Source organism: Pongo abelii, chromosome 20 (assembly GCF_028885655.2).
Source record: "Pongo abelii isolate AG06213 chromosome 20, NHGRI_mPonAbe1-v2.0_pri, whole genome shotgun sequence".
Lineage (NCBI taxonomy): Eukaryota > Metazoa > Chordata > Mammalia > Primates > Hominidae > Pongo > Pongo abelii.
Genome location: NC_072005.2, coordinates 45,299,263 through 45,324,936, shown reverse-complemented (window position 1 = coordinate 45,324,936; position 25,674 = coordinate 45,299,263). Strand labels below are relative to the sequence as shown.

At 45.4% G+C, this 25,674-nt stretch overlaps 1 protein-coding gene across 11 annotated transcripts; it reads left to right on the top strand.

The window, feature by feature from the left end:
• The first annotated feature begins 1,615 nt into the window (after nucleotides 1-1,615).
• On the top strand, nucleotides 1,616-25,674 carry LOC103888605 (uncharacterized). 11 transcript variants are annotated; one of them, XR_008516594.2, is made up of 5 exons: nucleotides 3,556-3,805; nucleotides 4,361-8,696; nucleotides 21,040-21,222; nucleotides 22,951-23,178; nucleotides 23,417-25,674. XR_008516594.2 is itself a non-coding variant. In XM_054540425.2 (4 exons), the coding sequence occupies exon 4, from the start codon at nucleotides 5,008-5,010 to the stop codon at nucleotides 5,911-5,913; it is 906 nt and encodes a 301-aa protein (XP_054396400.1). In that variant the 5' UTR covers nucleotides 1,616-1,740; nucleotides 3,111-3,543; nucleotides 3,690-3,805; nucleotides 4,361-5,007; the 3' UTR covers nucleotides 5,914-9,425. The 11 variants fall into 11 exon arrangements, 2 of the variants coding, with proteins under 2 accessions (XP_054396400.1, XP_054396399.1); XR_008516593.2 differs by having other exon boundaries at nucleotides 21,040-21,614; XM_054540425.2 differs by lacking the exons at nucleotides 21,040-21,222; nucleotides 22,951-23,178; nucleotides 23,417-25,674 and adding exons at nucleotides 1,616-1,740; nucleotides 3,111-3,543 and having other exon boundaries at nucleotides 3,690-3,805; nucleotides 4,361-9,425.

Genomic DNA, 25,674 nt, shown 5'->3' with positions numbered 1-25,674 from the left:
AAGTGGAATTACAGCCTATGAGTGTGGGGTTGATTTTTAATGTATCTAGGGTATGGTTAAATGTCGGATTTAATCACACAGATACATCAGTGGCTTGGCACACTAGGGTATCAGTTGCTAGTTGTCTCTGTATTTATCCATACTGTTAGGAGGGAAAGTACAGACCATGAAGTTGGACCAGCTGTCATACCCGCAACATTTGGGAAGCTTTGATTTTTTTAACCTTTAGCTGTCACACGTAGCAGCTCAGGTGAAAGGCACTTTTATTGTAGGGACTTTCCCTTAGTGCTCTGTGGCGCAAAAGAGCAGACCTATGTAGAAGCATTTAAGTATTTTGTGCATCAACAGGACAATTAAGGGAACAAATTCTTATTGTATCTTTTAGTCCCTGAAGACAAAACCAAAGTGACAGTAACTAGGTCAAGGCATTGTATTCAGAGAGGGTCAGCCTTGGTCTTTGAGAGTGAGTCTCCTTTACCCCACTGTCAAGACTCACCGAGCAGATGGGAAATTTCAGGTGGAACATGCAGTGAATAGCAAACACGGTGGGGGGCGCTCACTGTCATGCGCTGCCACGCCTGACGTGGTCAACAGACCTGTCTTCTACCTGACAAACAGTCAGGTTGATAAACATTTTCCTGCAGAATTTCTTTATTCTTCCCAGTTGTGGCAGGATGGACTGACTTAGAGGAGCTCAGGAAGGTTGTTAAACAACACAGAAACACAAGAATTGTACTCTTCAGCAGGCCTAGGTTAGAGCAGCAAGTCGTTGAAGCCTCAGCCACTCCTGGGACATAGCATAATGCCCTTAATGATTTGAAATTTGGTGGAGAGTGGGTTGCTAATCCCTGTGTCCAGGGACAAAAAGAGACATAGACAGCAAAAAGTTATAAAATAAGTGGGACTAACATCTGCTTATTGTGGGAGGTAGGGATTTAAAACATAAGAATTTAGCTGCACGTGGAAGCTCACACCTGTAATCTCAGCACTTGGGGAGGCCAACACAGGAGGACGGCTTAGTCCGGGAGTTTGACATGAGCCAGGCAACATAGTAAGTCCCCATTCGTACAAAAATGTTTTTGAAGAAAAGTAGTTGAGTGTGGGGGAACATGCCTGTAGTCCCAGGTACGTGGGAGGCTGAGGCAAGAAAATCGCTTAAGCCTGGGAGATTGAGGCTGCAGTGAGTTATGATCACACCAATGCACTCCAGCCTGTGAGTCCAGAGACCCCAGCTGGCACCCTAAAGCTCCCCCTCCACCGGTAGAAGTCGGCTCAAGGAGGTCCTGAGGACAGGACTCCCGGGGGTCCAGCCCTGGGAAGCCCGAAGCCCCCACTCCTACAACGCTCCCTACTACATCCCCGCTCCAGCCACCACCGCGACTGCCACAGAACCCCCCACGCGCGTCACCGAACCTGTTTAAAGGGGCCGCAGACGTGGACTTTCAAGAGCAAAGCAGGCGTCTGCCTGGGCAATGCGCATGCGCACGGCGCGAGCCCATTGTCCTGTCACAGTGACTTCAACGGTTGGCTGAAGACGACTCCCTGAGCCTTGACAAAGCAGGAGCCCTCCGTGGCAGTGCGTCGGTGCCGAAACTCCAGCCTGACCAATCCAGGGGGTCGACAAAACTGTTTCGGGACACCACAATAAACGGAGGGCCGACCAGGTTGCAGAAACAGCAGACGGAGTTCAAGGAAAGCAGCGCGGCATCCCATCCTCAGGCCTGCCTGGGTGGTGTTCGGGTGAGTCCCCCCAAAAGTCGTGCCCCCCGTGATCTTGAGGACATGTCTGCCTGTGTGCCCGTAGGCTGCTCTCTCACCCAAGAGTCGTTGTCCCGAAGAGCAGAACCCCACAGCCTCAGGGATTGCCTGGAGGTGTGTGTTTCTGTGCCACTGCTGTATGTCTGTGTGCGTGTGTATCACATTCTTTCTTCTCTCTTTGTCTCCCCATCTCTGTCTGTCTCTCTCGCTTTCTCTGTCTGTCTGTGCGCCTGTGTGCGTGTGAGTGTTGGGGCGAATGTGCCCTATGCGCCACAAAGCGATTTCTGGCATGTCGGCCTGTCTTTAGTGAGCCTCTTTCTGCGTCTCTGGCTGGGTCATGTGGCCGGTTGTCAATCTTTTTCGCGGCGGTTCCACTTTGGGTTTGTGAAGGCTTCGATGACGTGTGGAGATGCATCGGTCCCGGAGAAATTGAAATCTCATCCCTATCCTGAGCGGCCTCTTTTCTAGGATCAAGATGACCACACTCCAGCCAAGGACAAAAGCCTCACAGGAGTTCATTGTCCTGCAGGAAGGGAGCAAACCGAAGTCAAAGAAGATGGTTCTATCTCCTCGCGGCTTTTCTCTGAGAAATGAAGCCACATCACGACCCAATCTTAAAAAGAAGCGGGGAAGGTGACATGGCAAGGATCCCTGTACTGGGACGCTGGACTCTCTGGACAACTCACCCCTTTGGCACTCCTTTCCTTATGCCCGTGGCGGTGAATCTGTGCCTGTATCCTGCCTGGGCTCTGGCCTCTGCTCTGTCGTCCCTCTTGCTCTGTCTGCCCTGTTTTGAGGGGTCTAGGTGCTTCTTGGTCTGGATCAATGCCTACAACAAAGAACACTTCCCAGTCCATCAGGGAGAAACTTCATGGAGATCCGCGTCATCAATGTTTCTCTCTCCAAACCTGTTTCTGGTTGATTGGGCAGTTTTGACGATCCTGGAGCTCTGAACTTCCATACCTGTCTCAGACAGAGAATCTCCCTTGGTCTCCATGTTTCTCCTGATGGCTGCGTAGTTTGCCTAGAATGAGCGGTAGGCAACAGTGACTGGCCTTGGCTTCTAGGAAAGGCGGTGTCGCATTCCACTGCACTTCCCGTCCCACTCTGAGGGAACATCCTCTCCTCGGCTCCTGGGTGGACTGCGTCCCACAACTGAATCTTTTGGCTATCACGAATGTCAGGGAACCAAAAGGACAGGGCTGGGGCTGGGTGCAGGTGAGGTTGCATCAGGGCTACCTAGGCGGTGGAGGGGTGGGTGTGGGGTGAACTTTGTAGAAGCCTCTCTGCTCCCGTGCAGGCATCCCAAAATGTGGCTTGGACTCATTCACACGCTCTCTCCTGGTTCTCAGGTGTGCTTTGCTTTTCCTTGGCGTTGATGGGGAGGTCACCTGGGCCTTTCTTCCACCGCGCACACGCCTGGACACCATTGTCTTTCTCGCCATCGCCCCATATGGCCTCAGTGACACACACCCCATCTGCTCTGAGAGACGCCAGTGCCATGTGTGGTCGCATTGGCTCCACATCGGACTCTCCCTGAAGCTCCCCCTCCAACCGTGGAAGACTGCTCAAAAAGGTCCTGAAGACAGGTCTCCTGGGGGTTTGGCCCTGCGACGCCCGCGACCCACTCTCCCACGCCACCCCCTACTGGACCCCGGATCCGCCGCAAATCGTGGCTGCAGCAGAAGCCCCCAGGCCGCAGCGCAGCCGCCATAGTTTAAAGGGTCCGCACGCAGCCTGACGTCAGCGGAGCGCGAGTCGCCACAGCCAATGCGCATGCGCGAGGTGAGAGCCGCTTCTGCGGTCACAGTGATTCTTACGGTTGTCTTAGAAACCCGTTCCTGAGGCTTGGCAAAACAGGAGCCCTCCGTGGCAGTGCTTGGGTGTTGGGGCTCCGAGGCTCAGGCCTGACCTCTCCACGGGATCGACAGGAACGTCTCTGGATGCCAGGAGTCGCAAAGGGCCGACCAGGATGACGAAACCACAGGGGGAGTCTGGAAGAAGCAGCGTGGCACCCCAGCCTCAGGCCTGCCAGGACTGTGTTCGGGTGAGTCTCCCCAAAAGTCGTGCCCCCCTGATCTCGAGGAAAGGTGTGCCTGTGTGCCCGTGGGCTGCTCTCTCACCCGAGGGTCATTCTCGTCGAGAGCAGAACCCCGCCGCCTCAGGAGTTGCCAGGGGGTGTGTGGTGTGTTTCTGTGCCACTGCTGTATGACTGGGTGTGTGTGTCTCCCATTCTCTCTTATCTCTCTCTGTCTCTCACTCTCTGTATCTTTCCCTCTCTCTGTCGGTTTCTGTGTGTGTGCCCGTGTGCGTGCGTGTGTTTGGACGAATGTGCCCTGTGAGCCAAAAAGCGATTTCTTTCATTTTGGCCTCTCTTTGGTGAGCCTCTTTCTGCGTCTCTGCCTGGGTCATGTGGCCGGTTGTCAATCGTTTCTGCCATAGTTCCACTTTGGGTTTCGGAAGGCCTCTACCACGTGAGGGGATGCTTCAGTCCCAGAGCAATTGAAATCTCATCCCCATCCTGAGCGGCCTCTTTTCTACGATCAAGATGACCACACTCCAGCCAAGAACAAAAGCCTCACAGGAGTTCATTGTCCTGCAGGAGCGGAGCAGACCCACGTCAAACAACATGGTTGTATCTTCTCACGGCTCTTCTCTGAGAAATGAAGCCACATCACGATACAATCTTGTAAAAAGAAGCTGGGAATGGAAGATGGCAACAATCCCTGTCACTGGAACGCTGGCCTTTCTGGACAAGTCACCCTTTTGGCACCCCTCCCCTTATGCCCATGGCGATGACACAGTGCTGTAATCTGCCTGGAATCTGGCCTCCGCTCTGTCCTCCCTCTTACTCTGTCTCCCCTGTTTCTGAGGGGCCTAGATGCTTCTTGGTCTGGCTGAACATCTTCAACAAAGATCACTTCCCAGTCCGTCAGGGAGACACTTCGTGGAGATCCGTGTCATGACTGTTTCTCTCTCCAAACCTGTTTCTGCTTGATTCGGCGGGTTTGATGATCCTGGAGCTCTTGGCTTCCATACGTGTCTCAGACACGGACGCTACCTTGGTCTCCATGATTCACCTGATGGGTGGGTGGATTGCCTAGAATGAGCGGCAGGCGACCGTGACTGGTCTTGTCTTCTAGGACAGGCGGTGTCACATTTCCTCTGCACTTCCTGTCTCATTCTTGAGGGACATCCTCTCCTCTGCTCCTGGGTGGGCTGACTCCCTGAATCTTTTGGCTGTAACAAATGTCGGGGAACCAACAGGACTGGGCTGGGCCTGGGGCTGGGTGCGGGGAAGGTTGCGTCAGAGCTACCTGGGCGGTAGAGGGTTGGGGGTGGGGTGAACTTTGCAGAAACCTCTTTGTTCCTCCAGCAGGCATTTCAAAATGTGGCTTGGGCTCATGCACAGGCCCCCTCCTGGTTCCCAGGTGTGCTTCGATTTTCATTGGCGTTGATGGAAAGATCACCTGTGCCCCCCTTCCACTGGGCACATGCCTGGACACGATTGTTTGTTTCGCCATCGCCCCATATGCCCTCGGTGACACACATTCACACCATCTGCTCTGGGATACGCCAGTGCCATGCGTGGTCTCGTTGGCTCCACCTCGGATTCGCCCCTGTCCCTGTTTGCACGTGTCCTGGAAAGCAGTGTCCGCTTGCAGGAACCCCAGGGCTTTTAGAAGTGGGGCAGGCCACTGCTCTTTCAAAGGAGGAGGGAGGCAGAGGGCTCATGGGTCAGTGAATTTTCAGCTGACACCACGCCTTGAGGCCCATGGGATCATTCTGCGCTACAGCGAGGCCCTGCCTGCCTCACCAGATGCGGTGAGCCCATCCTTTCTCACTCGAAGGGGTCCAAAATCGCATCTGAAGAGGAGTCCTGAGACCCCAGCAGACGCTCTGGAGCTCCCCCTCCACCGGTGGCAGTCGGCCCCAGGAGGTCCTGAAGACAGGATTCCTGGGGGTTTGGCCCTGGGACGCCTGCCCTCTCCCACGCCGCCCCCTACTGGACCCCGGATCCAGCCACCACAGCAGCTGCAGCAGGAGCCCCCTTGCCGCCCCGCAGCCGCCATTGTTTCAAGGGGCCACAGCCTGACTTCCAGGAGCCGGGCGCCAGTCGGCCCAGCCAATGCGCATGTGCGAGGTGCGAGCTGATTCCCAGGTCACAGTGATTCCCATGGTTGTCTTAGAAACCAGTCCCTGGGGCTTGGCAAAGCAGGAGCCCTCCGTGGCAGTGTTTGGGTGTCGGGGCTCCGAGGCTCCGGCCTGACCCACAGTGGTTTTCATCGCCTTTCCATTCTGAGCCGCCTTTTTACTAGGATCAAGATGACCAGACCCCAGCCATGAACAAAGGCCTCACAGGTGCTCATTGTCCACCCGCAGGAGGGTGCCCACACACCTTCAAGATGATGGTTCTCACTCCTCTCGCCATTTGCCCTCATTGAGTAATCTAGCCTCAGCTCAACAGAGGGACAAGGAAGGAAGCCGGCAACGACATGGGGCAAGCATCTCTGTCACTCAAACGCTGGCCTTCCTGGCCAGCTCACCTGTTTGGTACTCCTCCCCGGATCCCCGTGATGGTGGCATTGTGCCTTATCCTGCCTGGGCTCTGGCCTCTGCTCTGTCCTCCCTCTTGCTCTGTCTGCCCTGTTTCTGAGAAGCCTAGAGGCTTCTTATTCTGGCTCAATGTCTTCAAGAAAGAACACTTCCCAGTCTTCAAGAAAGAACACTCCACCCTCCAGCCAAGGATAAAAGTCTCACCAGAGAGGTCATTGTCTACCTGCAGGAGCGGTGCAGAGCCACCTCAAAGATGGTTTTCATGCATCTCTCTCTTTCATCTCATTGAGAAATCTAGCCACAGGGTAACATAGGTTTTGAGAGGATGGGAACGGGATGTGGCAAGGATCTGTGAGTGTGCAGGCTGTGTTTCACATATTAAATATAATCTAGCGAGTGTTCTGCAGATAGCTGGCAATTAAGTTTGTTTTATTGAATCAAGGAAAAGAAAAAATGCTGAGAAAAAAATGACACAACTTGCCTGCCAGCCCATCTGATCATTACAAATTTAATAGTAATTCTAATTTATCCTCTGATGTAAAGGTCCTTGGCAGTGATACCTAATTTCCTAAGATAGCCTTGCTTTATTTTGTATGATTAAGATGTCATGCATATCAGAGTATCTGGAAATTCTTCCCAACACCCTTGATATACGTGATTAATCACATTCCCAAAATAACATACCAAAACAAACAACAGAAAATCATTTGTTACTTAGTTCCTTCAAATTAATTTCAGTTGTGGTTCCTTCATGTGCGAAACATTTTATGTGTGTCTGGCACTCTGGCAGCCACAAATTTCATCTTAAACAACCTAAGTATTGAAATGCTTCTGCCCTCTGATTAATTTTTCCTACATAAATACTTTGATAAAAAGCTACATTGAGGCCGGGTGCAGTGTCTCACACCTGTAATCACAGCTGTTTCGGTGGCTGAGGCCATTGGATCATGAGGTCAAGAGATCAAGACCATCCTGGCCAACATGGTGAAACCCTGTCTCTTCAAAAACACAACGAATTAGCCAGGTGGGGCCAGGCACTGGCTCATGCCTGTAATCCCACACTTTGGGAGGCTGAGGTGGAAGGATCCCCTAAGGTCAGGAGTTCGAGACCAGTCTGCCCAACATGGCAAAACCCCGTTTATACTAAAAATACAAAAAATTAGCCAGGTATGGTGGCAGGTGCCTGTAATCCCATCGGGAGGCTGAGGCAGGAGAATCGCTTGAACCCGGGAGGTGGAGGTTGCAGTGAGCTGAGATCAGGCCACTGCACTCCAGCCTGGGCAACAAGAGCAAAACTCAGTGTCAAAAAAAAAAGAAAGAACGAAAGAAACCTTATCTATACTAAAAATACAAAAATTAGACCCTGAAGGTCACATCCGAATGAGAAAGACATTTTTTGGCTCAAATTGTCTGACACTAAGAAATAGTGCAGACTGGCCAAGTAAGGTGGCTCACACCTGTAATCCCAGCACTTTGGGAGGCCGAGGCAGGTGGATCTCCTGAGGTCAGGAGTTCCAGACCAGCTTGACCAACATGTTGAAACTCCATCTCTACTAAAAAAGAGTACAAGACAGTTAGCTGGGCGTGGTGGCACATGCCTGTAAATCCCAGCTACTTGGGAGGCTGAGGCAGGAGAATCGCTTGAACTTGGGTGGGGAGGTTACGGTGAGCAGAGATCTTACCACTGCACTCCAGCCTGGGCAACAAGAGCAAAACTCCATCTCAAAAAAAAAAGAATAGTGCAGAGTTAGGGCAGATTTATTTTCAGAGAAGCAGGGAATCTGGAATTTTGGGTAAAATGTCCCAATTGCCAGAAGCTGAAAATGCTCTCAAATGTAAAATTCAGGTCAGACTATATCAAGCTTCTCCTTGTTCTATATGTGAATAGCTAGTCTGTATCTTCACCTATGCATATTTAAAAATCAACCTTAAGAAGGCCCTTGGCCACCATAATCCTTCCACACTATAGCAAGAGCCCAGCCTCTGACTATGCTTCCTTCCCGCCTCCCAGTGGAATACCTTTCCCTAATCTCCAAGGTATCAAACCGGTCAGGGGCAGCTGAGACAGCCCTATTTCTGCGAGTCCTCCCAACCCTTTGAAATCACAGGCATCTCTGCTGCCCTTCATCCACATCACTGAACAATTAAGCGCACACATCTCTGTACTTTTATTAAACTGTTCCATATGTGTTTACTATTAACTACTTCATGAACGACTGCAGTACAGATGCAGCAGACAGGAATGCTGAGGGAGGACTCCTGTTCGAATGAGCCACTCTTCCAGAACTAGGAATGAACTTTCCCCGGTACCAACAAGGGAGCTTCCAGGGCAAGAAAAGGTAACGGGATCCATCCTGTTGACAGCCAAGATGGAATTACAGGTAATTCTCACCTCTTTTTTGACTCTCAGGTGGAAACCCCCTCCCCACGAGGTGAAGCGCAGTCCGCTCCAGAGCCCCACTGTTGGGGTCGGGGATGTCACAGAAATCACCAGGGCAGCCAATTCCCATCCAGAGGGGGCCCAGGATGACCCCGCAACCTCAAGCTCAGCTGCAAGCTCGGGCCAGGGAGTGAAGCCTTTGTCCCCAAGCAACAGAGTGAGGGTTTGTCTCTAACCCTGTGGGCTCCAGTGAAAGGAAAATGGCCTGGAGGCACCCACAGGAGAGCACCCAAGTTCTGAGACAACTCTACGGCTCCCAGCCTACATCCCCGTGAGTAACACAGGGACACGCAGAAGGGCATGCTGACTGCCTATAGGGCAGTCATGGAATGTGGATGCACACTGCGGATCCTGAAGCCGGTTAGGTAACGAGGTACAGAGGTGTGGGGAAGACCTGGAGGGAGGCCTCCCTGGGTGCCAGCCAGCCTAACCAGTCAGGGCCACCAACCAGAAGTACTTCTGACATTAATGTGACACACGGAAGGTGTGTAGAGTGGGTAGTGGAAGTGACCACAGAGGCCTCTGGGGATTGTAGTTTTGGAGCTAGAGAGGTGGGCAAGGCGGACTTTGCCCACACAGGGTGCCTCTGACATCTGCGCAGCACACACAACCAAGTTTAGGAGCCCGCTGTTAAGATGCCCAAATGACATTGACAAGTTTCTTCTCTGTGAGCCAGTAAGATCTGCTGATGGCGAGAGCATCGCAGGACCGCTGAAGGATTCTGGGTTGCTTGTCTTTTTGTTGTTCAGTTCTGAACATTCTTCATATATTCTGGAAACTAGACACTTACCAAGTATATGATTTGACAATATATATTTTCCATTCTGCATGTTCTCTTTTAACTCTATAGTGTTTTTAAATTCACAAAATTTTTAGTTTTCATAAGGCCAAATTTATTCTTTTTTCTTTATTTCTCGTGCTTCTGGTACCATATTGAAAAAACCATTGCCAAATTCAAGATCATGAAGGTTCAACCTTATATTTATTCTAAGTATATGGCAGTTTTATCTCTTACATTTGGGCTGGTGATACAATTTGAGTTCATTTTTGTATACAGTATAAAATGAGGATCCAGCTTCATTCTTTTACATGTGGATGTTCAGTACAACAAACCTCCATGACAGGTTTACCTGTATAATAAAACTGCACATCCTGTGCATGTACCCCTGAACTTAAAACTTAAAAGTTAAAAACAAACAAAGAAACAAAAACCCCACAAAACCAAAAATCATTTATTCAAGAGACAATTCCTTCCCACATTGAATGGTCTTGGCATCCTTGTTGAAATCAATATACAATGGCTATTTAGGTTTATTTCTGGACCCTCAATTCTGTTCCATTGGTCTATAAGTTTATTGTTAAGCCAGTATCAATGCATTTTTATTACTCTAGATTTCTTTTATACTTTAAGTTCTAGGGTACATGTGCACAACGTGCAGGTTTGTTACATAGGTATACATGTGCCATGTTGGTTGGCTGCACCCATCAACTTGTCATTTACATTAGGTATTTCTCCTAACGCTATCCCTCCCCAAGCCCCCCACCCCACAACAGGCTGCAGTGTGTATGTTCCCCTCCCAGTGTCCGTGTGTTCTCATTGTTCAACTCCCACTTATGAGTGAGAACATGCCGTGTTTAGTTTTCTGTCCTTGTGATATTTTGCCTAGAATGACAGTTTCCAGCTTCATCCATGTCCCTGCGAAGGACATGAACTCATCCTTTTTTATGGCTGCATAGTATTCCATGGTGTATATGTGCCACATTTTCTTAATCCAGTCTATTATTGATGGACATTTGGGTTGGTTCCAAGTCTTTGCTATTGTGAATAGTGCTACAGTAAACATACGTGTGCATGTGTCTTTATAGTAGCATGATTTATAATCCTTTGGGTATATACCCAGTAATGGGGTCGCTGGGTCAAATGCTATTTCTAGTTCCAAATGCTTAAGGAAACACAACACTGTCTTCCACAATGGTTGAACTAATTTACAATCCCACCAACAGTGTAAAAGTGTTCCTATTTCTCCACATCCTCTCCAGCATCTGTTGTTTCCTGACTTTTTAATGATCATCATTCTAGCTGGCATAAGATGGTATCTCATCGTGGTTTTGATTTGCATTTCTCTGATGACCAGTGATGATGAGCATTTATTCATGTGTTTGTTGGCTGTATAAATGTCTTCTTTTCAGAAGTGTCTGTTCATATCCTTTGCCCACTTTTTGTTGGGGTTCTTTGTTTTTTTCTTGTAAATTTGTTTAAGTTCTTTGTAGATTGTCGATATTAGCCCTTTGTCAGATAGATAGATTGCAAAAATTTTCTCCCGTTCTGTAGGTTGCCTGTTCACCCTGATTGTAGTTTCTTTTGCTATGCAGAAGCTCTTTAGTTTAACTAGATCCCATTTGCCTATGTTGGCTTTTGTTGCCAGTGTTTTTGGTGTTCTAGTCATGAAGTCCTTGCCCATGCATATGTTCTGTATAGTATTGCCTAGGTTTTCTTCTAGGGTTTTCATGGCTTTAGGTCTTACATTTAAGTCTTTAATCCATCTTGAATTAATTTTTGTATATGGTGTAAGGAAGGGATCCAGTTTCAGCTTTCTTCATATGACTAACCAGATTTCCCAGCACCATTTATTAAATAGGGAATCCTTTCCCCATTGCTTGTTTTTGTGAGGTTTGTCAAAGATCAGATGGTTGTAGATGTGTGGTGTTATTTCTGAGGTCTTTGTTCTGTTCTGTTGGTCTATATATCTCTTTTGGTACAAGTACCATGCTGTTTTGGTTACTGTAGCCTTGTAGTATAGTTTGAAGTCAGGTAGCATGACAGTTCCAGCTTTGTTCTTTTTGCTTAGGATTGTCTTGGCTATGTGGGCTCTTTTTTGGTTCCCCATGAACTTTAAAGTAGTTTTTTCCAATTCTGTGAAGAAAGTCATTGGTAGCTTGATGGGATAGCATTGAATCTATAAATTACCTTGGGCAGTATGGCCATTTTCATGATATTGATTCTTCCTATCCATGAGCATGGAATGTTCTTCCATTTGTTTGTGTCCTCTTTTATTTCTTTGAGCAGTGGTTTGTAGTTCTTCTTGAAGAGGGCCTTCACATCCCTTGTAAGTTGGATTCCTAGGTATTTTATTCTCTTTGTAGCAATTGTGAATGGGAGTTCACTCATGGTTTGGCTCTCTGTCTATTATTGATGTATAAGAATGCTTGTGATTTTTGCACATTTATTTTGTACACTGAGACTTTGCTGAAGTTGCTTATCAGCTTAAGATTTTGGGTTGAGATGATGGGGTTTTCTAAATATACAATCATGTCATCTGCAAACAGAGACAATTTGACTTCTTCTTTTCCTAATTGAATAACATTTATTTCTTTCCCTTGCCTATTTGCCCTGGCCAGAACTTCCAATACTATGTTGAATAGGAGTGGTGAGAGAGGGCATCCTTGTCTTGTGCTGGTTTTCAAAGGGAATGCTTCCAGTTTTTATCCATTCAGTATGATATTGGCTGTGGGTTTGCCATAAATAGCTCTTATTATTTTGAGATACGTTTCATCAATACCTAGTTTATTGCAAGTTTTTAGCATGAAAGGCTGTTGAATTTTGTCAAAGGCCTTTTCTGCATCTATTGAGATAATCATGTGGTTTTTGTCATTGGTTCTGTTTATGTGATGGATTATGTTTATCGATTTGCATATGTTGAAACAACCTTGTATCCCAAGGATGAAGCTGACTTGATCATGGTGAATAAACTTTTTGATGTGCTGCTGGATTCGGTTTGCCAGTATTTTATTGAGGATTGTTGCATCAATGTTCATCAGGGATATTGGCCTAAATTCTCTTTTTTTGTTGTGTCTCTGCCAGGCTTTGGTATCAGGATGACTCAGGCCTCATAAAATGAGTTATGGAGGATTTCCTCTTTTTCTATTGATTGGAATAGTTTCAGAAGGAATGGTACCAGCTCCTCCTTGTACCTTTGGTAGAATTTGGCTGTAAATCCATCTGATCCTGGACTTTTTTTGGTTGGTAGGTTATTAATTATTGCCTCAATTTCAGAACCTGATATTGGTCTATTCAGAGATTCAACTTCCTCCTGGTTTAGTCTTGGGAGGGTGTGTCTAGGAATTTATAGATTTCTTCTACATTTTCTAGTTTATTTGCGTAGAAGTGTTTAAAGTATTCTCTGATGATAGTTTGTATTTCTGTGGGATCAGTGGTGATATGCCCTTTATCATTTTTTATTGCTTCTATTTGATTCTTCTCTCTTCTTCTTTATAAGTCTTGCTAGTATCCTATTTTGTTGATCTTTTTTAAAAAACCAACTCCTGGATTCATTGATTTTTTGAAGGGCTTTTTCTGTCTGTATCTCCTTCAGTTCTACTTTGATCTTAGTTATTTCTTCTCTTCTGCTAGTTTTTGAATTTATTTGCTCTTGCTTCCCTAGTTCTTTTAACTGTGATGTTAAGGTGTCAATTTAAGATCTTTCCTGCTTTCTCTTGTGGGCATTTAGTGCTATAAATTTCTCTCTACACACAGCTTTAAATGTGTCCCAGAGATTCTGGTAAGTTGTGTCTTTGTTCTCATTGGTTTCAAAGAAGATCTTTATTTCTGCCTTCATTTCGTTATTTACCCAGTAGTCATTCAGGAGCAGGTTGTCCAGTTTCCGTGTAGTTGTGCAATTTTGAGTGAGTTTCTTAATCCTGAGTTCTAATTTGATTGCACTGTGATCTGAGAAACAGTTTGTTGTGATTTCTGTTCTTTTACATTTGCTGAGGAGTGTTTTACTTCCAATTATGTGGTCAATGTTAGAATAAGCGTGATGTGGTGTTAAGAAGGATGTATATTCTGTTTATTTGGGATGTAGAGTTCTGTAGATGTCTGTTAAGTCTCCTTGGTCCAGAGCTGAGTTCAAGTCCTGGATATTCTTGTTAATTTTCTGTCTCATCGATCTGTCTAATATTGACAGTGGGGAGTTAAAGTCTTCTATTATTATTGTATGGGAGTCTAAGTCTCTTTGTACGTCTGTAAGGACTTGTTTTATGAATCTGGGCGTTCCTGTATTTGGTGCATATATATTTAGGATCATTAGCTCTTCTTGTTGAATTGCTCCCTTTATCATTATGTAATGGCTTTCTTTGTCTCTTTTGATCTTTTTTTGTTTAAAGCCTATTTTATCAGAGACCACAATTGCAACCCCTGCTTTTTGCTTTTTTATATTTTCCTTGCTGTTTGTTTGGTAGAACTTCCTCCATCCCTTTATTTTGAGCCTATGTGTGTCTCTGCAAATGAGATGGGTCTCCTGAATAAAGAACACTGATGGGTATTGACTCATTATCCAATTTGCCAGTCTGTGTCTTATAATTGGGACATTTAGCCCATTTACATTTAAGGTGCTTGCAATCAAATTAGAACTCAGGATTAAGAAACTCACTTAAAACCGCACAACCACACAGAAACTGAACAACCTGCTCCTGAATGACTACTGGGTAAATAACAAAATGAAGGCAGAAATAAAGATATTCTTTGAAACGAATGAGAACAAAGACACAACGTACCAGAATCTCTGGGACACATTTAAGGCAGTATTGTTATGTGTGAATTTGATTATGACATTATGACGCCAGCTGGTTATTTCACCCATTAATTGATGTAGTTTCTTCATAGCATCAATGGTCTTTACAATTTGGCATGTTTTGCAGTGGCTTGTACTGGTTGTTCCTATCCATGTTTACTGCTTCCTTCAGGAGCTCTTGTAAGGCAGGCCTGGTGGTGACAAAATCTCTCAGCATTTGCTTGTCCATAAAGGATTTTATTTCTCCTTCACTTATAAAGCTTAGTTTGGCTGGATATGAAATTCTGGGTTGAAAATTCTTCTCTTTAAGAATGTTGAATATTGGCCCCCACTCTCTTCTAGCTTGTAGGGTTTCTGCTGAGAGACCCGCTGTTAGTCTGATGGGCTTCCCTTTGTGGGTAGCCCAACCTTTCTCTCTGGCTGCCCCAAACATTTTTTCCTTCATTTTTCCTTCATTTCAACCTTGGTGAATCTGACAATCATGCGTCTTGGGGTTGCTCTTCTCAAGGAGTATCTTTGTGGTGTTCTCTGTATTTCCTGAATTTGAATGTTGGCCTGTCTTGCTAGGTTGGGGAAGTTCTCCTGGATAATATCCTGCAGAGTGTTTTCCAACTTGGTTCCATTCTCCCCGTCACTTTCAGGTACACCAATCAAATATAGATTTGGTCTTTTCACATAGTCCCATATTTCTTTGAGGCTTTGTTTCTTTTCACTCTTTTTTCTCTAATGTTGTCTTCATGCTTTATTTCCTTAGGTTGATCTTCAATCTCTGATATTCTTTCTTCTGCTTGATTGAATCAGCTATTGAAGCTTGTGTGTGCTTCACGAATTTCTTATACTGTGGTTTTCAGCTCCATCAGGTCATTTCTGTTCTTCTCTACACTGGTTATTCTAGTTAGCCATTCATCTAATGCTTTTTCAAGGTTTTTAGCTTCCTTGCAATGGGTTAGTTAGTACATGCTTTTTTAGCTCAGAGAAGTTTGTTATTACCAAACTTCTGAAGCCTACTTCTATCAACCCTTCAAACTCATTCTCCATCCAGTTTTCTTCCCTTGCTGGCGAGGAGTTGTGTATTCCTTTGGAGGAGAAGAGGCATTCTGGTTTTTGGAATTTTCAGCCTTTCTGCTTTGGTTTCTCCCTATCTTTGTGGATTTATCTACCTTTGGTCTTTGATGCTGGTAACCTACAGATGGGGTTTTGGTGTGGATGTCCTTTTTGCTGATGTTGATGCTATTCCTTTCTGTTTGTTAGTTTTCCTTCTAACAAAATGGCCCCTCAGCTGCAGGTCTGTTGGAGTTTGCTGGAGGTCCACACCAGACTCTGTTTGCCTGGGTATCACCAGCAGAGGCTGCAGAACAGCAAATATTGCTGCCTGATCCTTCCTCTGGAGGCTTCCTCCCAGAGGGGCACCTGCCTGTATGAGGTGTCTGTCGGCCCCCACTGGGAGGTGTCTCCCAGTCAGGCTACACAGGGGTCAGGGACCCACTTGAGGAGGCAGTCTGTTCATTATTGGAGCTCAAACGCCATGCTGGGAGAACCACTGCTCTCTTCAGAGCTGTCAGGCAGGGATGTTTAAGTCTGGAGAAGCTGTCTGCTACCTTTTGTTCTGATGTGCCCTGCCCCCAGAGGTGGAATCTAGAGAGGCAGTAGGCCTTGCTTAGCTGCAGTGGGCTCCACCCAGTTTGAGCTTTCCTGGTGCTTTGTTTACACTGTGAGCATAGAATCCCCTACTCAAGCCTCAGCAATGGCGGATGCCCCTCCCCCTGCCAAACTTCAGCATCCCAGGTTGATCTCACACTGCTGTCCTAGCAGCTAGCAAGGCTCCATGGGTGTGGGACCCTCCGAGCCAAGCATGGGAGGGAATCTCCTGGTCTGCTGGTTGCGAAGACGATGGGAAAAGTGCAGTATTTGGACAGCAGTGTACTGCTCCTCCAGGTACAGTCACTCACGGCTTCCCTTGGCTAGGAAAGGGAAATCCCCTAACCCCTTGTGCTTGCCAGGTAAGGCGATGCCCCACCATGCTTCAGCTCACCCTCTGTGGGCTATACCCACTGTCCAACCAGTCCCAGTGAGATGAACCAGATACCTCAGTTGGAAATGCAGAAATCACCTGTCTTCTGCATGGATCTTGCTGGGAGCTGTAAATCAGAGCTGTTCCTATTCGGCCATCTTGGAAGTGACCCTTGGCACCATGTTAAATATGCCACCAATGGTCATAGGCATGGTCCTCCAAGCCATGGAACTGGATGAACTAAGTGATGGGGTTAACCATGCTTACCCATGCAATCGTAACTTATCTGCCTGGTGTGATTTACTTTTGATTTCCTAAACCTGTGTGATTTGCCTGGCTCCCCCACAAAAGTGGATCTCTGGGGAGACTGTGTCACCTTTGGGCAAGCCTCCTTTAATGGAGGCAATGTGCTAGATTGTGTACTGTTATGACCCATGCTAATGCACTTACCCTTAAAAAAAGAAAAACAGTTCTGGTTAACTTCCAACTTAAAATTCCCTTACTAATTAAGTACTATCTTAATTGGAGACAGAATAGGTGCCTTAAAAGAAGGTAGGAATCCAATAGCTGTTTTCCTACTGATGGGACAATATCAAAACTAAAATCTGGCTGCAGGAGATATCCTGCTTCTAACTGGTGAAAGCAGAACTTTCCAATCCACGGAAGTAGCAGCAGAAAAGCACAAAATGGAAAACTTGTGAAGCTGCACTGTACTGCAGAGAACCAACATGTCTCATGAAGAGGATTTTTGTTTCCACCAGGTGGCGATGTTGGCTTAGAAATACCATTTGCTCGCTGGCGAAACCACAGAGAGACAAGACATTTATTGAGTTACTGCCTGCCTTGATTCCTGATCTTCTCTAACAGACCTGCTTCCCTGAACTGTAAAGATTCCTGCACATTAGACACAGTGAGAGAAACAGTAAGAGACCGCGAGTAGAGAGCGGAAGAAAGCTTGGCAACAGGATACCTGGAAGAGATCCTTGAGATTAAAAGACAGATTTAAAGTTGAGATTCACTCCATACTCACCAGTTTGATGAATCAATTCCCGTTCCTGGCTAAAGCATCAAAATGATATGGCTCCAATGACTGGAGGAACACAAGGGTCCTTGGTCTCGCACCGATAGGATTAATGCCACGGACAGCCCTGGAGTGGTTTTAAGGAGTAAAATGTTTCATAGGCAAGAAAGAAGGAAGGAAGAGAAAATAGTTCCTCTGTACAGAGACAAAGGGAGGGGGGGATTAGAACAAAGAGAAAACCTCGTGTGCAGCGGAAAAGTGGCAGCTTATATCGAGATTCTGGAGGAGGCAGTGTCTGGTTTCCAAAGAGCTCAGTGGATTGGTCTGATCGGGTGTGTCATTCAGGTAGCCCACGAAAAACCTGATCCTCCCACCCTACCCCTTTAATATACAAATGCAGGTTGCCATGATATTTGGAAAACATGGTATTATCTGGAGGTGGCCATGACAATTGGTACACCTGGTGACAAGGAAAAGACGATGGGAATCGCCATATTGAGTAAACACCGTTTCTGATGGCTGGCAATTGCTTATCAAAGTTTGCTCTCTTGGCCCTTCAAGCCACCTTTTCTGTTAGTAAAGAGATGGTTTGGGGGTTGTTTTTTATTACAGGAAAATCTCCACCAAGAACCTTTACCCTTACTATCTGCCTAAAAATTATTTCTTAATAACTCCTGTATCACAAGGATGAGAAATAGTGTCCATGTAGGTCCTGAGAATAAAAAAACAGCCAAATCCATGATATGTAATACCTAAAAATAGCTTTGGAATTGCCTATTTTATTGTGGCCAACGTTTGACCTCCTTTAAAAAGCGACAGTATCATGACAGTGCGGTGCTGGCTTAAGGAGAGACATAGAAATCAAAGGAGCAGAATAGAGAGCCCAGAAACACTCACAGAGGGTCATCTGAGAGTCCACAATGGGCTACGACCATCCATCACATTGGAAAAGGACAGTCTTCTCAACATGTGATGCTGGGGAAACTGGACTTACACATACTGGTCCCTTAGCTTATAACATATACAAAAGTGAATGCCAAATGTGCCAAACAATAAATGTAAGACCTTCAACGATAAAAGACTTAGGAGACACACAGACAGATATCATCTTGACATGAGATTTGGCAATGATTTCTTGAATATGGGCTGTAAATACAGACGAAGTGCATTTTATCTGTTTCTTGTTGTTGTTGTTATTCAGACTCTTGGCTTTTCACTCACAGTTATTAAAACATTAATAGATTCTCAAGAAATCTATGGTACAGAGATAAATGATATCATAATTTATTTCTGGATTCTAATGAATGCTATCTCATTCACAAATCAGATAGAAGTGAGAGGAAAGACATTTGTTTATTAAGGAAGCAGTTATCAAGACACTCAGCATAGATTCACAATTGCCTAACCTCAGAAAAATTGTAGGCAATAAGAATTGCTGTCTTCATGATTGTTTTATGAAAGTAGAGCCATAAAACTTTTGAATAGATTTGATGGGAAGAGGAAGGTAAAAGCCCATTAACAAAAGAAAAAACAGATAAAGGGCACTTCATCAAGATTCAATGCCTCTGTTCATCAAAGTCCACCGTAAAAAGAGTAAACAGTCAGCTCACAGAATGGAAGGCTGTTTTCAAGTCATATATCTGAAAAGTGATTATTATGTAGAACAGGAGTCCCCAAGCCCCAGGTCGTGGATGAATACCATTCTTGGCCTGTTAGAAAACAGTCCAGATACAGCAGGAGGTGAGCATTGGGCAACAAAGCAGAGCTTCATCTGTATTCACAGCTGCTCCCCATCCCTCATATTACTGCCTGAGCTCCACCTCCTGTCAAATCAGCAGTGCCATTAGATTCTCATAGGAGAGCAAACCCTATTGTGAACTGGTCATGTGAGAGGTCTAGGTTTGTTTGCACCTTATGAGAGTCTAACTCATGCCTGATGATCTGAGATGGAACAGTTTCATCCAGGAACCATTACCCCATTACCCACCACACACACATCCTTCATCCATAGAAAAGTTGTCATCCACAAGACCATGCTCTGGTGCCAAAAAGGTTGAGGACTGCTGATCTAGAACATATAGAGACCTTCAACAACCTAACAACAATGATGAAAAAATCTCACCAAATTTAACAATGGCGAAAGGACGTCAATAGACATGTCTCCAAAACAGATATAGCAATGACCAATAAGCACATGAAATCTGACATTCAACATCACAAGTCCTTAGGGAAATGCAAAGTCAGAGCCACAGTGAGACAGCACTTCACACTCAGGGTGGCTATCATGTTCAAAATGCAAAATGACAAGTGTTGGGAGCATGTGGAGAAACTGGAACCCTTGAACACTGCTGCTGGAAGTGGAAAATGGTGTGGCCACTGTGGAAAATATTATGGCAATTCCTCAAAAAGTTTACCATATGATTTAGAAGTACCACTTCCGGGCATACACCCTACGGTATTGAAGGGAGAGTATGGTACAGATGTTTGTACAGCAGTGTTCATACCACTGCCCATTATTCATTATAAGCAAAAGATGGAAAGGATGCAAAAGTACGACTAAGGATCTACATCCAATGGAAGATTACTAGCCTTAAAAGTGGATAACACTCTGATACTTGCTATCATGTGAATGAATCTTTAAAGCACACTAAATGAAATAAGGCTGACTCCCCAGGAGGCTACAGGTACAGGCTGGAGAGAGAAGGTAATGGGCCAGGAGTAGGGGCTGTAAACATTTGGACCCTTCCTCCTGCAGCTTTCTTGTGCCATCAGGGCCTGCTTAAGCCTCAACTCACATAGATCATCTGTAGTTGATAATGGAGAACTGCTATACTTGCCCAACCTTTTGGCTGGGTGCATGAAACACCACCTGGCTCTTGTCCCGCAGCCAGGCCTCATAGTAAATAGGAGGCCATGGCTAATCATTCACTCTACTAAGGCCCAGTAGACACACAAAGGCTTTTTCTTAAAAGCAGAGTAGTTATCCACAAGGATGGCATGGCTTTGCTCTAAAATCTTCAGGGTCTGTGCTGTCATTCATGTATATTCATTCAAACTTCCTGCCAAAGTTGCTAAGAGCATCTCTATTTGCCACTAACACTTCAAGCACCATTGCACCTGCCGAGTCCCAGGCCGGAGAAACATGCATGGCAGCCTAGTTCTGGAGTAGAGTCTTCCCTTGTCCTGGGCCCCACATGAAATTAACAGCTTTTTAGGATGCTGGGTAAGTAGGCCAACAGAATGTACCCAAGTGAGGCAAGTGTAGCCTCCAAAATCCAAAGAGGCTTATTAGGCATGTGTCCCTTTGTTGGTAAAATGGGCCTGATGTAAAAACTCCACCTGCATCTGAGAAGGAACGTCTTTCCATGCCCCGGTCACTGGCAGCCTGGAAATTTCACTGAATGGGAAATCACCTGAATTTGTGTGGAATTTATTTCCCACAGTCTGACACACAGAAACATCTTACCATTATGTCCAATGTCATGACCACCAGGTCTCATCAGCATAATATCATCAATGTAAAGGACCAGCCTGATGTCTTCTGGAAGAAAGAAGTGAACAAAGTGTCTGTGGAGTAATTTGGACACAGGGTTGGGGAGTTGATATCATCTGAGGTAGGAAAGTGAAGGCAGCGGATTGTGTCATTTAAAAGCTAATTGCTTCTGGTTGCCTTTACTTACAGGTAACAAGAAAAAACCCACACATTTGCCAGATGTGTGCCATGCACCAGGGGATGTGTTAATTTGCTCAAGCAATGAAGCCACATCTGGTACAGCAGCTGCACTTGCAGTTCTCATCTGATGAAGCTGATGAGAATCCACTGTCATTCTCCAGGAGCCAACTGTTTTCTACACAGGCCAAATACGTGAGTGAATGTGGATGTGGTGAAATCACCAGCCCTGGATCTTTCAAATCCTTCACAGTTGCCTTAATCTCTCCAGATCCTCCAGGAACATGGTATTGCCTTTGCTTTTCTATATTTGTAGGTAGAGGCAGCTCTAATGGCTCAAAAGCAGAGCAGTTATCTGCAAGGATGGCATGGCTTTCCCGAAAATCTTCAGGGTCTGTGCTGTGATTCATGTATAGGAGCCTGCCAAAGTTTCTAAGAACATCTCTACCTGCCACTGACCCTGAGCAAGTATGCAACCTGAAACTGAGCAAATAACTACAGATAGATTGAGAGCCAACTGGGCAGCTGCCAAAGAACTTATTCTTCCTATGACCCTGGCTAAACTTTCAACCGAACTGAAAATCTAAGTATGTTTCCTTTTCACACCTAGTTATCAAGCCATGAGTAAATTCTCAAGAAATCCATGATGCAGACATAAATGATTTCATAATTCACTTCTGGATTCTTATGCATCCATGTTTCAGAAAGAGGTTATAGAAAAGACATTTATTATGGAAACAGCAAGACACTCAGAGTAGATAAACAATTTCCTGCCCTTGGTGAATTGGCAGGAAATAAGAATTGCTTGATTCATAATCGTTTTATGAAAGTAGGACCATAAGATTTTCCCATAGGTGTGAGAAAATCTGTAATAGAAAGAGGAGGGTAAACAACAGGGTGGAGGTTTCTGGACAGAGTGAGGGGACTTGGGGCTTGAATAACTTAGTGAGTCACAGGGTACAAGGGGCTATGTTGGAGCTGAGCAGGGGTGAGTAGGAGACACACTATCAACACTGCAAACACAGGGCAGGCACTCATGGGGGCTCCCTTCCCCCACCTGGACTCCAAAGCTCTCAAGTCCCTCCACTCAATCAGGAAACCAAGAATGAAACTCCTATGCTCTCCCCCTGAGTTTAGGAATAGGGGATATAAAACTTCATGTCTGGAATTGTTGAGACCCAGACTTAGAAAAAGGGAATTTATTCATTTAAAGAGTGCTCATGCACGATCATGCCCTGCTCCCATCCCAACCCCAGACTGAGAAAGGGAAAAGCCATTTCACAGAGGAGGAGCTGCAGGCACAAAGAGTGATGAGGGCAGACACTACTTTGTAGAGTGTAAATCTTGGTCACAGATGGATGAAAGGTGAACCTTTCATTCAGGGCACACAGCGTCCACTCTCACTGATGACCTCTTCTTCAGCCCGTATTTTCCCCACCACGGACATGGTGTATGACACCTCTATTGCCAGCTCTCCAGTGCCCATGACTGCCTCCCTCTCCTCTAGAAGCCTGGGTCTCGATCTCAGAAGACCTTTCCTTACACCCCAGCCCTCTCCTAAGACTGGCTTTTTCCCTGGAGCCTTTTCCTTTTGGGTGGCCTCTGGGCAAGCCCCATCCATCCAAGATGCTCTAAAGATTCTAACCCTCAGAGGGTCTTGATCCCTGCCCTCCCAGGAAGACTGTGTGTGGGTTCTGGACAATTATGTCTACTTGCTGAGTGAAAAGTGTAAGATTTGATTGACATTTCAGGGAGTCTACAGTCTGTCTGAAAATTTTTTCTAAAGAAGAAATAAACAGCATGAGGAGGCCAGAACAATTTTGATTAGAAAGTCATATTTGCAATTGTACCAAACTGAACACCCCCAATGTCCATCTAGAGTAAAATTGGTATCTATGTGTTGGCATATTCATAAAATTCCAGAGTGTAGAGCAGTGAAAACGAAGGTACTACAGCTCCACACAGCAATATGAATGAATCCTAAAAACAGAAATGTGAACAAAACATGCACGACCCAAAAGAGGACCTAAGAGAGAAAGCATCTTCAAGCAACATTCCACAAAGTACTGGAACTGAAAGGAAGGCAGAGAAGAAAGGCAGGAGCGTGTTCATCTGTGGGGGCAGGAAGACCACATGGTGGGGAAGAAACAGGTAGGAGCCAAACGGTGTTAGCAATGGGCTGTGCGTAGAATTGAGGTGGTTACCCGAGTGCTAGTTTAATAATTATGCATCATAATATACAGTTCTTTGGTAACTAGGATCAAGTTTCCTATAAATGATTTACATTTACTGATGGTAAAACTGAAGAGCAAATTTTTAAAAATTAAAAAAGGATGAAGGGAGGAAGAAAGGGAATTCTAATACATTCTATCTTTAAATTCTAACATAGGTTTTAAGGATGCTTCCTCTCATCACAAAAAGAGAACTCAAGGAGGGTTCCTGAGTCCTCTGCCCCAGGTGAAGAAGACTGCATTAAGGCTGAAGTTTTATCACCTGTAACTGTCTCTGTTTTCACAGAGGTCTGGATCCAGGACTAGACTAGATTCTGCCTGAATCTGCAGGAGAAACAATGTCTCTGAAATGTCCATTCACATGAACACCCAAAAAGAAAGGAGAAGCTGCAGCTACAGCCCAGGTGTGTGACAGACAGAAGGGAACAGCCCACACCTTGCAGAGCCAAGGGGCCTTGTGAGGGGGCAGGAGACAAGAACTTTCTCAACCCCTCTCCACATGTCCTGCTGAGGATCAAAGCCAGTGCTTGGTCCCAGAAACTCTGGGGACAAAGAGAAGGATTACCTTCTAGGACCAACGCCTTTCTCCAGAATGCCACCTTTTTGTTTTTTAATGGTTGCACAAGTTAGGACAATGTACACCTTCTGGGTGAATTCTGCACAGTGGAGAAAAGGCTTCAGGAGGTGCATGGAGGCTGGACTGCACAACCCCTCACTCCATCATTCTTATCTGCGCATTTCCCTGGTGACCCCTTCCTCCCCCTGGTACCTCCACCACTGTGATTTCTGCTGCATCACCGACACAGGCCTGAAAACAGGGGTGGTTGTGTATGAGTCGGTTTCTGATGCCCCAGCTGTTTGCATCCTGCAGAAAAAGCTTGCTGGGAGGGTGTTGGAGTCAGGAATGAAGCCAGAGGACAGAGCTGACAGGGACTATTTTAATGCTGCAACTCCAAGAGATTTGCACAGAAGCCTGGACACAATTTGAAAGAGTCACCCAGAGGGAGCAAAAATGTCAGGGTTATAGGTGACATAAAAAGGCACTATTTTCAAAAATATCAAGTCTTATAAACCAAGAAAGATATACGGGAGATTTTATGAGATGAAAATATGAGCATTTCCTAACACCCCACATCTACAACCATCTGATCTTCAACAAACCTCACAAAAACAAGCACTGGAGAAAGGCTCTCCTATTTTATAAATGGTGCTGGGAAAACTGGCCAGACATACACAGAAAACTGAAGCTAGACCCTTCCTTACACCTTACACAAAAATTAACTCAAGATGGATTAAAGACTTAAATGTAAAACTCCAAAATATAACAGCCATAGAAGAAAACCTGAGCAATATCATCCAGGACATAGGCATAGGCAAAGACTTCATGACAAAAATGCCACCAGCAATTGCAACAAAAGCCAAAACAGACAAATGGGATCTATCCCAGAGCTAAAGAGCTTCTACACAACAAAAGAAATTATGATCAAAGTGAACAGGCAACCTACAGAATAGGAGAAAATTTTTTCAATCTATCCATCTGACAGAGGTCTAATACCTAGAATTTACAAGGAACTTAAACAAATTTACAAAAAAATAGACAACCCCATCAAAAAGTGGGAAGAAAATAAGAACAGACACTTCTCAAAAGAAGACATTTACACAGTCAACAAACATATGAGAAAAGCTCAACATCACTGATTATTAGAGAAATGCAAATCAAAACCACAATGATACCATTGCATGCCAATCAGAATAGCGATTATTAAAAAGTCAAGAAACCATAGATACTGGTGGGGCTGTGGAAAAATAGGAGTGCTTTTACACGTTGGTGGGAATGTAAATTAGTTCAACCATTGTGAGGGACAGTATGGCGATTCCTCAAGGATCTAGAACCAGAAATACCATTTGACCCAGTAATCTGACTATTGGGTATATACCCAAAGGAATATAAATCATTCTACTATAAAAACACATGCATACATATGTTTAGTGCAGCACTACTTACAATAGCAAAGTCATGGAACCAACCCAAATGCCCATCAATAATAGACCAGATGAAGGAAATATGGTACATGTATACCACGGAATACTATGCAGCCATAAAAAGGAATGAGATCATATCCTTTGCAAGGACATAAATAAAGCTGGAAGCCATCATCCTCAGCAAACTGCTACAGGAACAGAAAACCAAACACCACATGTTCTCACTCATAAGTGGGATTTGAACAATGAGAACACATGGACACAGGGAGGGGAACAACACACACCAGGGTTTGTTCAGGGTGGGGGCAAGGGGAGAGAACTTAGAGGATGGGTCACTGTGTGCAGTAAACCACCACGGCACACATATAGCTACGTAACACGTATCTCTGCACATGTATCCTGGAACTTAAAGTAAAATTTTAAAAAAAGAAAA